Here is a 19,016-nt window from a genome sequence, read left to right on the forward strand (position 1 = left end):
ATCATTTGTGATTGATTTCTCCTCTCTAAACTGTTTCTCAGGCGCGTTCTCTCATCAACACTGCTATGTGAATGTGACATATCACAACACTATGGAGACCGTGGCGTTAGAAGTCAGAAGGCACTTAAAGGGATAGTTCATTCAAAAATTCATTCATTCAGTCATTAATTACTCACCCTCATGTCATTCCAAACCCGTAAGACCTTTGTTCATCTTCGGAACACAAATTAAGATATTTTCGATGAAATCCAAGAGCTTTCTGATGCTCCATAGACAGCAACGCACCTGAAATGTTCCCAGGCCCAGAAACGTAGCAAGGATATCGGTTAAAAAAGTAATGTGACATCAGTGGTTCAACCGTAATTTTGCGAAGCTACGAGAATACTTTTTTCTCAGTTAATAAAGAAAACAATTTGTATCGCATGCTGCAGATTAATGTTTTCAGTAGTCTGTTCACAAACACATATTATTTCTTAACAATATTTTCAGATAACAAGATATAGCTGTGATACACGCAATAAAATCTTTCTCTAAACATATCAATCAATCAATAAAAAAAATCTTTAACTGTAAAATAACTTGAATGCAAATGTTGAATTTCGCTTGGTTTTGCTTGCAGTTTTCAAGCTTCCTGTCACCATGGAAACAGCCGAAGTGACCTGGAGGATACACTATGGAAAATGAATTCCAAGCATGAACACAGACTATTCATGGAAAGGAAGTTAATGGGCATTTAAGGGTACACCAACAACAGCTATCCTTCTTATTCTTCACCGACAGCTAATAGCATAATGACAACCATTCACTTATCTGCAGCTCTTCACAACAACTGTAACTGACCCATAGAAACTGTAACTGATCTCCTGTCCAATCAGATCTCTAGCAAACACTCCTAACCAATATATCTTTTATCAAGCTTTCAGCACTTTTCCACCACCAGTGTTTGATATTTGTGGAGACAGCCCTAATTACATCTGACAGGCAGGTAGAAGAACTTGAGCTCTGGTTACCATTTTTTTCAGCTGGTTTTCTCTTTATTAAATCACATTTTATTTGAATTTCTTATAGCTAACACGTAGAAGCTAATTTCTGCCTCAGAGTAAAAAATACAAAAATTGAGAGTTTAAAATAGGAAATAAAAGTTTAAATTAAGAAATAAAGCTGTATATGATGTTGGTTTTTAAATCATTATTTACAAGCAACATATGAATGGCAAGTATTTCATTGTGTTATATATTTTTGGATTTGTTCTGCCTTTGACTTTGTAGCTTATGAAAGCTGCTAGTAAAGAGCAAGGAAATGTGCAGATTTTCATGGTGCCGTCAGCCAAACAGCATTGTCATGATGATGTCTCTCTGCTACTGCAGGGTCACATGACATTTATGGCTCAGGTCATTGGCGTTATGTATTGTAGATCACTTTTGTTATAGAATGATTTTTTTTTTTTTTTGTATTGTTTAATATACTACTACAGCATTTTTTATTACCAGTATTGTCATTTTAATTGTAATAATGTTGTGCTTTTCTCATTTTTATTAGTTGTTATGTATGTTTAGCTTAATTTCTTTTACAGTTTTATTTTATAATTTATTATTATTATTGTTATTTCTTATATACTGTTATTTCAATTAACAAAAATGTTTTATTTTTTTATTTCTTTTATCTCTCTTTTTTTGGAGTTTAAGTTTAATGTAACAACAAGGTTTAATATTTTATTTAAATTTTGTATTTAATTTTTATTTTTTGGGGGGGGGAGGGGATGACCTACTTGTGCTAAAAAAAAAACTGAAAATGATTATGGTCATCCAATTTTTGTTGCCACTATTGCTCTCCCTATAGGCAGGAATATAACAATAGACATTAAGACAATAGCATTACTATATATACTTATTAGTTAAAGTTTTCTATATAAACCCCTTTCATACTAAACCCACTATTTTTTTTTTCTTCTGCTGGGCTTGGTTGACATATTCTTTAAAAGAGCACCCCTTTCATTTTGTTTTTCCAGCTTTGTTTGCAGTAGCAATAGCAATGATCTTTTGTTTGATGAACTGTGCAGCACAGCACTATATTGCCAATACTGAGTCAACGCTTTAGGTCCTCAATATAATGAGAACGCACGTTGATTAAGCCTAAAGTTATCAGTCACACCTCTATCTTGCCTCAACAAAGCACCATCCCATTCAATTAAACAATACTCTGACCTTATCTTTTTCAAATCAATAACCATGATAAACAGTAGTGTCCAGTCTGACCAATCACAAAGGTCTCTGGGCGAACCTGATAGCAAAAGCACACAACTTTGGACATATGAGGTCAGGAGTTGCGTTACTCACAATGGTTTCCATACATCAATGTCTGTGGGAATTGTTTGCCAGTGGTGGAGAAACGGCAACACATGGCAAGATGAAGTACAATTGATATCTTGATGTCTAAATGATTGTATCAACAATATATTTATTTAGTGTTGGGTGAACAATATGTCACGATCGTATCCTTGATTAAAATTAAAAATCATAAAGTTAAAGTTTTTGCACCACCAAAATTAGATGTTCAGTCTGCATGACCAATATATGAGTATTTTACAGACAATATCTGTCGATTCACTTTTGCTGGAATAATTTCAAGGGTCTGGCACAAACAAACAGCAGTTGATTCGTTTCATTCTGTTCTGGTAAGCTGCTTAATCACAAATTATTTCCTGCCTGCTTATGGTCATAATTATGTATTAAATTACTGTAAATGGACTTTATCCCAAAAGCTTTTTGTGTTCTGCCAGGCAAGGCCATTTGAATTTATTATTTCTGTCCCCAAGAATCTTCTGGTAGATGCAGAAGTGATTTGAATAAAATATAAATAATATTATTTAAAAACAAATTCAAATCCACAAAGCATCTCATTTTTATTGTAAACAAGATTATTTAAAAAGATTTCAAAGTCAAAGCAATTGTTTATATATATATATATATATATATATATATATATATATATATATATATATATATATATATATATATATATATATATATATATATATATATATTCAGTAGTTAGTTCTCTGTCTTGTGTCCTCTTTCTCTCCCATCAGTTTTGCTTTGATATTTTTAACAGTGATCATTTTTGAGAGATCATTACCCAAAAATTTGGATGGCCTGATGAAACTGCCATCCAACAGCTCCGTGATGTTATTTACCAGCCCTTATTTGTGTCAGTTTTGATAACACAATGCAAGGAGGAAGATGAGGATGTGGAAGAAGATGCAAGCTGACTTGTGTGAGTGTGTAAGGATAGAAGAGCAAGCAAACACACAAAGGGGATTTGAAACATTTGAAATGTCTTGCAGGTGCTTTAAGTGACATTTGGTGACTAAATTGCCACAGGCCAGTACTATCCTTCACAAATGCAGACTGGTGATTCCTTTTGGAACCTGCTTTGACTTATTTCTAAAGATACAGAAAATGAATGAGAAGGGTTAAGCATATAAAATGTCTAGCACACAAGCATTTTGACACATTTATGGTGGACTAACAAGCCCAAGTGAATATTTTGTCATTAAGAATAGTGTCACAGTACAAATTATATCCTTACTGTGAGATCAGAGTTTGATTTTCACACTCCTGGTAGGAAACAGCAATATATTCTGAGAACAGTTCAACTAATTTTCTAATGTGCCTGAATGAGTCCTGATGAATTACAAAAGATTGCTCTGAAAAATCACACACAAACACACACACACACACACACACACACCCTCTTAGTTGATTTCTTTGAAAATCACACTCACTCTTAATATTTCATTTACCTTATATTAATCTGATTGTCACATAACCATTCAAGACTGCTTTTCAGCTCTCCTTCGTTAGCACCTGTCGTAATAAATGAAATAGTTCTGCTGAACTGTCATCACTTTTCTGCATTGATAGTAACAGAAGACTTCTGGCAAATCGCCTACCAAGACCGTCCTGTCATATTAAAATAAAACAGCAACTCCATTTGTGAGCTGTCATATCTATCTATCTATCATGTGCAGGTATGTTTGCATAAAAGAAAAATTTGTGCTAAATTACAATGTGCGGAAATCCAAATACAATATATATATATATATATATATATGAAGGATTTGAAAGCGTGTTTATGTGTATGTTCACACACGTCTGCATGTGTTCGCTAGCATGAAGTCGTGCCGCAGGGGAGGTGAATTAAGCAACCCAGTGTTTGTGTGTATGTGTTCGCTAGCATTAGGTCATGCCACAGGGAAAGTGAATTTAGTGATAAATAATCTGGTGTGTTGAATTTGTTGGTTGGTAGTATACAGTTCAGTGGCATATGGCAAGGCTTTGGCATTTAGCTATACCTGGCATATGTGTTTAGTACCATTTTTAGAGTACATTATGATGTTTATATTGCAGAGTCTTTAAAACAGTTGTTGTAGAGAGTCATTTAATTTGCATCAATATACTTTTTTTATAAGGTTTCGCTAACTTAAAAGTTTTATTTCTTAAATATATTTTAATATATGCTTTAAACAATAAAAAATTAAAATGACTTTTAATAGAATTATTTTTAATTTTTCCTAAAGATTCCTAAATGATAAAAGAGATGAGAGAACTATCAGTAAGTATTTTTTGTCTCATTTATTAGAGACTTTCAGTGTTGTTGTTGCTTTTGACATTTACAGGTGGTAAAAAGTGATGTTTTTATGACAAATATATAATTTCTGTGAAATATTCATAAGTGTACTGGAGACAGTAAAGAAATTGTCAAAAATTAAAACAATATTCCCATATAATGACAGTTAAAGGCTGACACAATAAGTGTTTTAATTTTGAGGTGCACTATTCTTTTAATAAGAGATGTATTGATACCACTTGGGCAGTTCTTAGGTAATTAAATTATTCTATTAAGAAAGTGCCAATCATTCTGTGGAAGGTATAAGGAGTCCAATCTAAAAGTGATCAGCGCCATCAGCATTTGGCCACTTTTGAGATGTGAGCTAATAAATGTGTGAATAGTGACAGCATGGGTGCAAACAAAAGACATGGTAGTGTCAAATGGAATTATCACACACAACGATGGGATGGCTGCCAATTATTTTCCTTGATTGAACATTGGCCTTATCAGAACGACGGCAGAGGAATAGCCTCCATATTCATTAACAGGAAATTTCAGCAGAACATGGGGGAGTTATAAAAATACATTTAACCAGGGTTGTTTATTTGAGGGCATATAGACGAATGACATTTTAACATGCTCTTATGCACATGTTTTTGCAAAAAGCTGAACTCTTAAAAATGCAGTTCAGGTGCATTGCTAGACATAAACTGGTTTTGCCGTTTAATGGCATATGATTATGCAAAGGTGCGAGGTGAAAGAGTTACTTCTAAGTCACAATTCATCAACTAAGGCAAATGATTGGTAGAGAATTACAGAGTGTGCTCATTTCAGTTAATATCAAGATAAAAAATTTGGGCTGACTCTATTTTTGCTCTTTTTTAAACGCACTAATTAAACCTTACTAATGAAGTTAATTATGGTCACTAGAAGACTTTTCCCAGCATCTTGGATTAGTGATCAGCAGAGAGGGAATAATAGCAAACAATTTAGTTCCAATCAGGACCACAAGTCAGCATGACTTGCAACAATAAAAAGAAAAGCGTAATTAACCGGCTACACTCTTCTGCCTTTCAATGAGGGTTGTTGAGAAAATCGTGCATTAGTGTTTTTTGCTAGCACAATGGCAAGTCTCACAGTCTTTTTCACTGCTACTCAGTGACTGATCTTACTCTCTTCCTGTGAAATTGCAAAGGAAATGTTAGATTGTCATGTCACATAGGAACTCTTTCCACAAAAAGGAAGAGGAAAAGCATCTAGGATGGTAAAAAAACACACAACATCTTATTTCTAAGGATGAGTCTTGTGCTTTAAACTGTGTACATATAGAATGAAGCTTTTCATACACTTTCATTACTATTTCATAAAGGACAGTTTCTATTATATATGAGCAAGACCATAAATATTAGTCCAGTCAGACAGTGCTGTGTGGGGTTTACAAATATGTGAGAGAAAACCATCAGTACTCTGAACATCGGATGATTTATTAGTGTTTTTAATAATAATTTCTTCTAAAATGTAGCATCTTGTTTTCTATTACATGGAAAAATTCCACTGCTTTCAGCTGACTGTCTTATCAGGGTTCAGTGCATACAGCATAACGCTCCCTTTTATGTGTGTTTACGCTGATTTATATTTGATATACAATTATTGACACAAATATTTTCTTCCCGTGTTGCTCTGTGACAAATAAAAAGAAAATGCATTTCCAATCTGGGAGACAGTGATAAACCATGTCATAAAAATTCTTTACATCTGATTTTCAAATATTTTGAGCAATGACTCATTCAGCAGTTATGAATAATAAAGTTAACTTATCTGTGAATGAACAGATTATGGTTTTTAAAAATGGACCAAATTTGCATAGCAGTTGCTTAGGGAAGTTAATATAACCTATAAATAAATAAAACTTGTTTTGCATCTTCCAAGTCTGGCTTCGGGGATCATAAAGCATTTGTAGAAGTCCAAAAATCTGTTTATTTGTTTATCCATTTGAACCTTTAATAACTTAGCATTTTAAATACATCTTGATTGACATTATTGAACAATTTTTGAATCACAAATAATACAATAAAAAAACTCACAAATAATCTCAAGAAAACATTAAAATACATCTTTGAAATAAACACATACAATTTACTTAAAACCAGCTAGTAATATTTCAACACATAGAACCATGGTGTATTCATTCATATTTGTCCATTCAAGTATGGTCACATATGAACATGCTTGTAAAATGTTGTGGAATATTTTTATATTTTTTTCATTTATGAAAAAGAAATGCTTAGGAAACATGCACATTGTAAGCATAATTGACATTTTATTATATGCAGGAGGTGGACATTTCTGATTAAAATATAAACTCTTGTATCAAAACAGAACCACTTTATCAAATTAATCATTTTTAAAGTTCTGAAGTAAATAGAGTGTAATCAATACAGTTATATCCAAGCTTGATTGTGTCAAGTTTTGTCTATAGATATTTTTAATTAAAATATCTTGATTAATATTCTATTCTATCTTGTTATGGTCAACATGCATGACTGAATTCCCATTGCTGCATTACGTAGATGTCTAAATCAGTTAGACTTATAGAAGACATATTTTTGCATTGCTCTGTACCCACATGAAACACTTGACTAATGTTTCAATTTAATAGCAGAGGAGGCCCTGCGGCTCCATGTTGACTCATAGTCATACAATAATTATGTTACAATAACAGACAATGACTACGTTTACATGGACATCAGTAATCTGATTATTTACCTTATTCTGTATAAAACAGATGACGGTGTTGTTGAAGCCATGCTCTTTTGTTTGCCGTCAAACGGTTGACCACTGCCATGTGTGTATCCTGTCGCAAAATGTGGTGAAAAGTCCTACACGATGATAATAATGTGATTAAGATGTGTACATGTCTAGACTGCGCTTTAATAATGCAACTAAACTCCTCATCTTAATTCGATTTGTGTTTACTTCAACTATGACTTTACGCTGATTTATATTTGATATACAATTATTGACACAAATATTTTCTTCCCGTGTTGCTCTGTGACAAATAAAAAGAAAATGCATTTCCAATCTGGGAGACAGTGATAAACCATGTCATAAAAATTCTTTACATCTGATTTTCAAATATTTTGAGCCATGACTCATTCAGCAGTTATGAATAATAAAGTTAACTTATCTGTGAATGAACAGATTATGTTTTTTAAAAATGGACCAAATTTGCATAGCAGTTGCTTAGGGAAGTTAATATACCCTATAAATAAATAAAACTTGTTTTGCATCTTCCAAGTCTGGCTTCAGGGATCATAAAGCATTTGTAGAAGTCCAAAAATCTGTTTAGTTGTTAATCCATTTGAACCTTTAATAACTTAGCATTTTAAATACATCTTGATTGACATTATTGAACAATTTTTAAATCACAAATAATACAATAAAAAAAATAAGTATTCACTAAGATTAAGGTATTCACTTTAATCCCATGATTAACGTCGTGTAGGACTTTTCGCCGCATTTTGTGAAAGGGTGCACACGCGGCAGTGGTCAACCGTTTGATGACAAATAAAAGAGCTTCAACACTGCCGTCGTCTGTATGCACGTACAAATAAATTCATAAAATTCAAATAAAATAAAATTCATAAAATTAAAAATGAAACACCCAAAACTGTATATGGCATCATCACGAAGATGAACTATATGTTTATACGTGAAATTCTGGAGGGATGGCGTCACGTGGGGACATAATGACGTGTGCCATTAATCGAACTATGTACTATAACCATAGACTGTATAAAAACATGAATGTAGTGTCCGTGACGTCACACATAGGTTTCTGAAGAGCGTTTTTGAAGACAAAAGTGGGCGGAGGAGGCCGTCGGCATCTTGGCAGCGCATCACCGCGCGTCACTCCTGTATAATCGAAAATGGGCAAAGAGGCGGGAGATGGTTGATGAAACCACGCCCACCTAGCTCGACGGCGGTGACAGCAGCCGCAATCCACCTGTCACTCAAGTGGTCGTGCCATTAATTATGCAGAACTTTAAAGCTTAATATAATTTAAACGGATGAGTTATAAAAAAAGAATCACCCCACTCACAGTTGTCATGAAGGGCAAAATTAGCTATATAGACCAAAATAATTTTTTGGAACTAGGCTGTAAACATGTTTTTTTTTTTTTTTTTTTTGCTGTAAATTTGTGCATTTTAACATGGGGAGTCTATGGGATTGACTCCCTTTTGCAGCCAGCCTCTAGAGGCCAGTTGACGAATTACAGTTAAAGTCACTTCCGTATGGGCTGCATGAGAGAGAGCGGGAGGCTGCCGCTTGACTATAACATATAAAATGGGAAGATGAAAGGAATATTCTAAAAGCAACTCATGTAAACACCTTAATCATAATATTGTCTTATTTAGAATAAGGTAAATAATTAGATTACTGACGTCCATGTAAACGTAGTCTTTGTTTTGCTGTTATGAGTTGATGATACATACAATTTACATCCAAATTACTGCAAATGCAGCTTAAATTTCTTACTGATTGTTCCAAACTGATTACTGATTTCTGACTGATTTGTTACAAATTCCAAACTGATAATAATCACTGTAAGCAGATAGATGAATATAAATTAATAAATGCAGGTAGCAAGCTACTATAGCTCAGAAGTGCAGAAATTAGTGCTGTTAAACGATTAATCGCATCCAAAATAAAAGTTTTTGTTTACATAATATATGAGTGTGTACTGCGTATATTTATTATGCATAAATAAATACAACCACGTGTATGTATATATTTAAGAAAAATATGTTTATATATTAAATATATTTATAAAATATCATATACATTCATAAATGTATGTATGTATTTTCAAAATATATACTGAATGTGTGTGTATTTATATATACATAAAAAATAAACACAGTACACATACATATATTATGTAAACAAAAACTTTTATTTTGGATGCGATTAATCGCAATTAATTGTTTGACAGCACTAGCAGAAATACTTATTTAATGGTTTAACATCATCCTTTTACTGCTGTTTTGCATGTGTTCTTAAAGATATTAACCAGTTTGGTTGAACTTGTCTTGATTCAATGTAAGAAGTTAATCCATATGTTTAATTTACTCTCAGAGTGAAATCCCAATAAAGTAGATGGGAAATGGGTAGTGTGCCTTTTTAATCAATCATTCCAAATTACATTTAGATCCTGCTTCTGTGGAACAGTTACAATCAATTCTTGGGGAGGAACGTTTGATGTGTCTTTTCACCTCACTTCATGATGCTAAAGGATGCTGTTTTTCATGTTCTATCCTGGTATTTTTTTATTATTATTTTATAATTATACGAAATATTACTTAAAAGTCAAAATATCCAAGTTTTGACATTTAATTGTACTCAAGTTTGTAAATTTTTTTCTTGTCTTTTAAAACAGACTTATAAATTCAAGAGCCAGTGGAGATTTTTTCATTAAAGTAACTTTGATGCCCAAACTTTTGTTTAATGTTAAACTGACACCAGCATTCTAAAATGTATTACTTGAAATGGTTGATGACTTCGGCTGATTTTATTTGACACAAGTCAAGTGTCAATTAAGTCATGTTAATTTTCAATGTAATTAAAACACATTGCTTCAGGTCAAAGATTCTGTGTTGTGGGAACTGAGATGTGTCTTTACAAGGACAAATTATTGTAATTAGTTATCGCTAATTACATTTTCCATTAAAGTGGATTTCATTGTTTTGGAGAAAAGTTAATTAAAATTCAAGGAAATGTGACTTGTTCAGTAAAAGAGACCAAAATGTATAATGATTACCGATGAAATATGTCCTTTGAAGGTCTAAATGAAAATGTTTGTGTGTGTTGAGTAAAACTGCAAGTATTCAATTTTAAAATTATTTAAATTTTCCAAAATAATACCTCAAGGACCACAAGATCTCAAAAAACTCTTTAAACTCATTGTTTGATCAATAAATCATGTCATGTTAAAGTCTGATGTTTTTTTACAGGTTCAGGAACCTGATGAATAGCTCAAAATATGGCTCAAAGGTGTACTGCCTGCAGCCAAGCAGCTATTGACAATCGCTACATTTATAGGTAATATTTTCACCTCACGACTGAATGATTATTCCACACCTGAATGATTATTCCATTAGATATAGACATCAGGCACTCCAAACAGAAACTGATTTCAAAGATTTTTAAAGATGATGTACTGCAATGCAGTGATTAATATGATAATATTTGCAGGTGAATCTAAGAATGATACACAGCATGTGTTATTGATGCCACGATGATCTTGGTGTTCCTATGACTCATATATCAGAAGGTAAGGGGGACCGTATCTGAGAAATTTATATTCATGTTGAATCCTAATCTGTTTATGCCTATATTAATCTAATCACCACAGTTTACCCTTGAGTGTGCGACCTGTCTGATCTATCATCGTAGACATTAACATTCACCGGGAAAAGCCATGTCTCCCGTTGCTCCTAAATTGAATATATTGTCATTGTCTGAGAAATAGAAAGTGATCATATGCAATGTATATGATTTCAGTGGCATCTCTATAATACACTTGTCCTCCTGGTGAAATCAAAATTGCTTTCCCAACCATTAATTTACTGTTTTAAGTGCACTTTCCATCGATTAAAGTTGAATTTTCATAATTTGATTGGATGATAAATGAAATAAGATTTAGCTGAAAAGCAAACCTGCCATTATACAATAATGGAAACTTTTGTACAGATCTAATATTTTATACAGGCAGAAATTGTCTTTTGGTTGAGGAGAAATAGAATTAGTCTTTATCAGCAAGATATCCATTCCTTTCTGTTTGCAATAAGAATATTGTTTCAAAAATAAAGCAAATTTCATTCTTGGACTCAAGCAACCGTTGGAAAAAAATATGCATGCAATATTTACAACAGTAATTCCTCTACTTTCAATAACCGCCCGTTTACCCAGCTGGGTCACCAAATGCTCACCAGCAACCCTTATGCTCAGATTTTGTTCGGTTTGAAGAACAGATGCTAAATGCAGACTCCTGTTTTTTGGCCATGTCCGTTGGTGACAGCAGGTGTACTCTTCCTGATGGAGGTCATGCGGATAGCAGAGGTGCTCTGGAGGTAGCTGGTGTTGCGCTCTTGGTATTTGCGCTGTCTGCACAGCAGCTGGTTGTTGAAGTGCCTTCGGAAGCTCTCGCTCAGCAGGTACAGGGCGAAAGGGTTCACGCAGGAGCTTGAGAAACTCAACACGCGTGCCACAAGCGTGATGATGAGGTGTGACAGCGAAGAGTCGATCTGCCGATAGTTGAATGAGCGGTACATGTAGAGAACATGGTTGGGGAGCCAGCACAGCGCAAAGAGGCCCACGAACACCAAAACGATCTTGGCTAGACGCTTCCTTGTTTCAGTCTCAGAAGAGAGAAGGAGAAAAGTTTACACATAAGAACACTCAATAAAGCACAAGGTGCATTTTAGATGAGGAAGAGGTCAATAAAATGCATGCAAGTTCAGTAGTGCATCCTCTAGCCTGATTCTGAACCCAGTTATTGATTGTCATTTGCTGGAATCAAGTTTAGTTGTAACTAAACTTGTTTATGTTTCAGCATTATGTTTGAATGTTTTTGAAGGATATTTCTTTATCAAGCTTAACAAGGCTGCATTTGTTTTGATCAAAAATACATTAAAAACAGTAATATTGTGAATTTTAATATTTTAAAATGGCATTTTTTCCTGTGATGGCACACAGCAGCCATTTCTCCAGTCACTCCTGTCACATGATTTTCAGAAATCATTCAAAAATTCATGATATGGTGCTCAATAAACGTTTATTATTAACAGTTTTTGCTGCTTAATGTTTTGTGGAATATTAAAATCAAAAGTGATTCTTTTAAATTGTGATAACATTTTTGTCTGCATTTTTAATTAAAAAATAAAAATAAAATTGAGACTTGGTGAGCATAAGAAACTTCTTTCAAACACTTAATTATTCTGAACTTTTGACTGGTAGTGCATGTTGCTTTGTACTTTGAATTAATCTTATTCTTATAAAAATATATCTTATTTTATTTTCCACAGATTAAGGAAACTCATACATGTTTGGAATAACGTAAGGGTGAGTAAATAATGTCTGAATTTTCATTTTTGGGTATGCAATGTTTTATTAGGTGGCTCCTGAGATTCTGCAGTACTGATGATGCATTATTTTTCTCCTGTTCAATGAAGTACATTCAGTGCAATACAAGAGATTATATTCCAAAAAAACATTCACGTCATTCAGAGAAATTAACGATAGATGGATGAACAAGACTGTGTTGCTTGGTCCCTTGAAATGCATAATTACTCATAACCTAAAGATACCTTATGTTAAGTGATAAACTTCACCTAGGATGATATACTGTATTATCTAGGGCAAGAGGGAGCGGAAAACGTTAGCTGCCTTGAAACAGCTGTTAAAAGAGAATATTAAAGAGAATATCTGTCATCCTTAAGGACTCTTGGCACAATGCTTAACTGATGATTCACAGCCCAGCAAAAGATAAAGTGCCCTGTCTCAAAAAACTGTCAAGGGAGCATTTTATGAAGGGTGTCCCTCAGTTCAGTAGAGGCTCATTTTATACTTTCTCTAAAAATGTTTATGGTTTGAATCTTCTGAGAGGAATCTGGTCTTAGATCATCATAAAAGGGCCAGTTCCAATAACAACAGCTGTTACTGCAATTTAAGGGTTATATGCATTATGAACTGCATTAAGAATGTCTTTTGAATTCCAATACTGACTTTTAAAAGTCATAAATGATAAATATAGAGTACATTTTACAAAACATTTCAGTCTTTATATTTTCCAGATTTCACATTTAATTTAATTTTTTTTATATTTCTTTGTAATTATTTGTGAAATTTGCTATCTTCTATTTCTCAGAAACAAAAATGTTTAAAAGTAAATCCTATGTGCTACAAGTAGATAGATAGATAGATAGATAGATAGATAGATAGATAGATAGATAGATAGATAGATAGATAGATTAACTCACCAATTAACTTATTCCAAATTATTCTAAGTAACTTTCTGTGAAGTGTATCCCAAATTCACACTCATTCTTAAATTTAGAATGTTGCACAACCCTGCCATGACCACATGAAGCTCATTACAGGTTATTATTTTATTATGACAAATCTGTACGTTCTGCGGTACTGTCTCATCTGTGAGATTTAAAACATGATTGATAGATAATGCTTGAAGAAGAACTTGTTTTGACAAACACAGAAGATTGGCATTCAACCGTGTGAGCTTTATACTCTTCCCCTGGAACCTCTTACCTGTCTTTTGGAGTGCTCACTAATCTCACCTGGCATATCGTGAGCACTCTTGATGAGCGTTTTTGCGATGTGGTAGTAGTAAACAGAGATAATGCTCAGAGGGATCAGGAAGTAGACGAGGAATATCATAATGGAGTGAATCTTGGGATGCATCTCGTTGGAGAGTGGATACGGCACACAAGCGGTGAACGTCATGTTCTTGTCTGGCATGTGAACCACCTGCGAGAAGACCGCCTCAGGGATAGCCAGCAGCACTGAGACAATCCATATAGTGATAGCCTTCAAGCAGGTCCAGAACACAGCGCTGGAGGTCTGGATGTCCATGGGATTCACAATAGCTTTGTGTCTAAGAGAAACATATGTGAAGAATTGTCAGCACACAGATTGCTGTGCCTTTCATCGAGGTTGAGGATGGATGAAAGAAAAAATTGCTTTGTTTATCAACAATTTATCATTGCTTGAGGGAAAACAACACCATGGGTTCTTATCTGAAGTCAGTTCTCTGTGGTGGTTTGTAGTTATTCCACACTAGGATATGTGTTTGTTTACTTGACCTGTTATTAGTAAAACAATGTTTTGAGATTAGGCGCTTTAACCGTAACTAATCTGTCTACTAATGCTGTCATCATACAGGGATACATTTTTCTTATTGGATAAGCTTCTTACTGTTTACGGTTACGGTTTCTTACTGTTACTTTGACATATATATATATATATATATATATATATATATATATATATATATATATATATATACATATATATATATATATATTTTTTTTTTTACAGATTTAAAAAAATATTTATTTTAAATATTAGATAAATATTCTATAATTATTTTTTCCACTTTTTTTAATCATTTCATTTTTGCTTCTCTATACTTGCACCTAAAAACCTTTACACTGGAGATCAGCAATAGTAAGTCTAAAACATGATCAAAGTCATAAATGATTAATCTCTAGGTTAATGTTTTTGGGTTTTTTTTCTAAAAGAAAAGCTGTCCTATAGGAAATACGATATTTCCTGTGCACATCTTTCCGTTCTTCTGCTGGAACTGCAAAGCCTAGACAGAATACACAAAAACCAATAGAGGAAATTCATGGTGGTAAATTGGTTGCTTTTGTTCCAAGGAAATTGTCTATTTTCTCCTATTGACAAACTGGCACGGTTTGATCTATTCGACAGTATCCTTTAGACATTCTGCTGCCATCATCTCTAAGGTAAATGGAAATCTCATATGACAGCATCCTCGCCCTGACTTCTCTCCTTCACCAGGTTTCACTGCCCCGGGCTTGCTTTTTCCTCCCTCAATGAAAACGGACTGCCCTGCCTGAGGCATGGGTTAGCTAGAGAGCGCCACCATCACAGCTTGATTTCTCCATGGGTAAACAAGTCCCAGTTGAACATACAGTATGAACTGACTGACATGCAAATGAACTTGATTGTATTTCACACAACTGTGAATGCAGAGTAAGTTCCAATCAGATTACATCTTCAAAACAATCATCTGGTTGACAATACAAATGGTCTGTTTTCTGTTCCTCTCACATGAAATACTAGTCAATGCACTTGTCATTCTTCCTCAGGCAGAAGCTTCTTGAATCTTTCATTTTAGACTTAATTCCTTTGGCCAGGAGATTCATTATCACAAGTGGCTGAACATTGACTACATTTTGCATCACGATTGTCGTTTTGGGGAATGGAACTGCAAACCTGCAAATCAATAGCAATGAATGAGAACTGCTTGGACCCCAGGGTGGTGGCATAATCACTGTGACACAAATGAACTTTCAGGTGCTCCAAACAACAAACAGACAGAGCAACAAATCAGACTAGGAAAGGTCATCACCTTTAGCCAGGGCCCCCAAGCACTGACACAACAATGAAGGATAAGACTGAGTATGTGAAACAGAGAGGACATTTGTCATCTTCACTATGGATCCTCAGCCACATTTTTAATGCTCTTTCACATACTTGCAGCCAGAAATGAGCTTGTCAGTTAATTAGGTTGTCAGTCATCATTTAGGATTTGAGGCACTGTAATCTACTAATGAAAACTTCTGAAGATATTCCTACTTTTAGTTGCAGTTTATGGAAAGAAATATTAGGGAATTTAGTCCCAATGTATGTGGAGATTTTCTTGAATAAATAATAATTTTATAAGCTTTATCCCAAAACCTCCTCTCTTGGCTGTAATGATGTCTCTGTTATTTACAGCAGCCTTGGTCCAATTTGGTTATGAAATCGCTGCTTTTCTATAATAAAATTCACTGTGGTGTGAGTAAATCAGAATAATAATGTCATGGGTAGGCTGAATAGATGACTTCCAGCCTTCAAAACAATATTTATGTGTATAGAAAGTATAAAAAAACCAAACTACCTAATAAATCTTTCATAATCTGTTCAAAACTGTGCTCTGTGCCCACCTAACCCCATCACTTTGTGTAATGTCAGAGAAATGAACTACATTTTTGTTGTTGAGAAATATATCTGTGCCATGAATCAAATGTACTACAGAATCCCTTCAGGCTGCATGCCAAATGTTGTATGATATCTTCATCATCACGATTAATTCCTCTGTAAATCAAAGTCATTTGCATTTGCTCTCAGCTACAGGTGCTTAATAAGGAGGTCTTTTTTCCTTAATGACTTAAAGCAGTAACTGAAAACCTAAAATTAATCTTTTCTTATTTTATACAGTTTATATAGCAATAAACAACATTATATATATATATATATATATATATATATATATATATATATATATATATATATATATATATATATATATATATATACACACACACACACACACACAAACACACAACATAATATTAAAACATATAAAACAATATATAAAAACATCATTATATTAATAAAAAAATGTGCAATGGCATGACTGTAAAAAATACAATATTGCCAAATCTTGAAATATATGTGTAAAAATATAAAAAACGAAAATATCAAAATAATAGAAGAAAAAATAACAGTAATAACAATTTAAACTTAAATTAACAGTGTAACAAATAAGAACATATATATATATATGTATATATATGTGTGTCAAAATTGTATTACAATTAATGAATAAGCTACAAAAATTACATCACGTTTGTTGCTCATTTATCTTGTTTTATTGGTTAAACGTCATTATCTTATATCTAAATGTCATTTTCTTCCGTTCATTCAGTAGTGAAGGTGACAGTGATTGCAGTTGTTCATTGATGATTTTATGCCTTACCTGTCCGCGCTCAGTGCCGTTAGAGTGAACACGGAGACTCCGACCGAAGTGAGCTGGATCACCGGGATCATTTTACAAGCCACCGTTCCAAAAATCCACTCCTCATAGAAATACCTGAACGCGTCCACTGGTACACAAGTGACCAAAAGCAAAAGATCCCCCACGGCCAGACTGGAGATGAAAATGTTTGGTACACTTCGCATCGCGCTGGTAGTGATGAATATTTTCACAAGAGTAATGTTGCCCAGTAAACCAACCGTTATGATAAGTATGTAGACCGACGGGATAACGCATCGAATGATGAAATGGACCGTTTCCCCTCCATCTGATGTCCAGTCATCTGTTAAGTTCTCATAAACTGAGGTATCCTCAGAGAAAGTGTGATCCATATTTTGTTTTAGTGGTTAGAAAGCAGAGGAGTTGAAAGGGGTTTTAAAAGTTGTCCAGTGGGGAAAAAAACAGAGAGAGAAAGAGAGATAGGTGCTGTCCGCCAAACTTAGTGCTGAAATGAGCGATGTCTTCAGCCACGTCCCTAAAAGTTGACTGGCTTGTTTGACAGGCAGGAACAAGTAAAGAGGGAGCCTGTGGCAAACCAATTTAACATTTAACTCTTTAAACAAACTATTTTTCTGTATTGATGTTATTAAAGGGATAGTTCACCCAAAAATGAAAATTTGATGTTTATCTGCTTACCCCCAGGGCATCCAAGACGTACAGTAGGTGACTTTGTTTCTTCAAAAATCATCATTTGTGTTCTACTGAAGAAACAAAGTCACCTACATCATGGATGCCCTGGGGGTAAGCAGATAAACATAAAATTTTCATTTTTGGGTGAACTATCCCTTTAACACATATTTTAAGCCCCTTTCACACTGCACGTCGGACCCGGCAAATTGCCGGAACATTGCCGGGTCGACTTCTGTGTGAAAGCAAACACGTCCCGGGATTGATTCCGGGATGGAACCCGGGTCGGGGACCTAGTAACATTGCCAGGTTCAGTCCCGGAACGAGCGCTGTGTGAACAAAAGCCAGAACTAATGCCGTGTCGTAGTGATGACGCACATTATCGCGCGACTCTTTTAGCGTGTTTTGAAGGCAGATTAACGTTCGCGCCGAAAAAATATGTGCAAACTGTAACGAAACAGAGATCAGTTAGTTCCTTACTTTCCGCGCTGAAGCTGAGATTGTTCGCCAGCTTAAGTGAAAGTTAACGTGCCTAGCGTTTTTGACTCGTACATTACACGTCACACCCTGATATCAAGTGTCTTTACGGGGCCTTTACGGGGTTGTGTGTGAACGCACGCACATATTCCGGGTAATCACTGGCAGTGTGAAAGTGCAAAATCTAGCGACCCGGCTACAAATGCCGGGACACATTATCTGTGTATTTGCCGGAATCGCAGTGTGAAAGGGGCTTTAGACTACTACTAAAAAGAAAATCCAATAGTGAATAGTATTTTTTTTTTTTTTTTTTTTTTCTCAGATTTCTCATTTTCTCATTCACAAAAATGCTGGATAATGACACTATTCTGTAGCTGCTTTTTAAGTAAATCATATCTTGCAAAATCTACACTTTTATCCAAATTAATTGAATCAACACTGAACCCACTCAAGCTGAATAATGACAAACCGCACGTGCACACGATTTACTAATTCGTTCCCTCAATGTACTAAAATGTGCACATGATTACTATTGCGTTTCCTCGATTTACTATTTCGTTCACTCGATTTATAAATTGTGCGCACGATTTACTAATTTGTTCCCTCGATTTGCTAAATCGTGCGCATGATTTAGCAAATTGAGGGAACGCAATAGTAATCGTGTGCACGTTTTAGT

General features: G+C 34.4%; 1 protein-coding gene and 1 long non-coding RNA gene across 2 annotated transcripts; one reads left to right on the forward strand and one right to left on the reverse strand.

Annotated features, from left to right (window-relative positions):
• The first annotated feature begins 3,257 nt into the window (after window positions 1-3,257).
• LOC122141077 lies at window positions 3,258-10,951 on the forward strand. The gene is made up of 3 exons (XR_006157529.1): window positions 3,258-3,273; window positions 10,626-10,713; window positions 10,867-10,951. It is a non-coding gene; the product is annotated as an uncharacterized LOC122141077 (long non-coding RNA).
• A 403-nt stretch (window positions 10,952-11,354) lies between these two features.
• On the reverse strand, window positions 11,355-17,801 carry LOC109064246 (neuromedin-B receptor-like). Its single transcript, XM_019081241.2, has 3 exons — window positions 17,180-17,801; window positions 13,939-14,284; window positions 11,355-12,032 (listed from the first exon to the last, which is right to left on the reverse strand). Exons 1-3 carry the CDS (start codon window positions 17,566-17,568, stop codon window positions 11,649-11,651), a joined length of 1,119 nt encoding a protein of 372 aa, XP_018936786.1. The 5' UTR covers window positions 17,569-17,801; the 3' UTR covers window positions 11,355-11,648.
• Between the last annotated feature and the right edge of the window lie 1,215 nt (window positions 17,802-19,016).

Source organism: Cyprinus carpio, chromosome B20 (assembly GCF_018340385.1).
Source record: "Cyprinus carpio isolate SPL01 chromosome B20, ASM1834038v1, whole genome shotgun sequence".
NCBI lineage: Eukaryota > Metazoa > Chordata > Actinopteri > Cypriniformes > Cyprinidae > Cyprinus > Cyprinus carpio.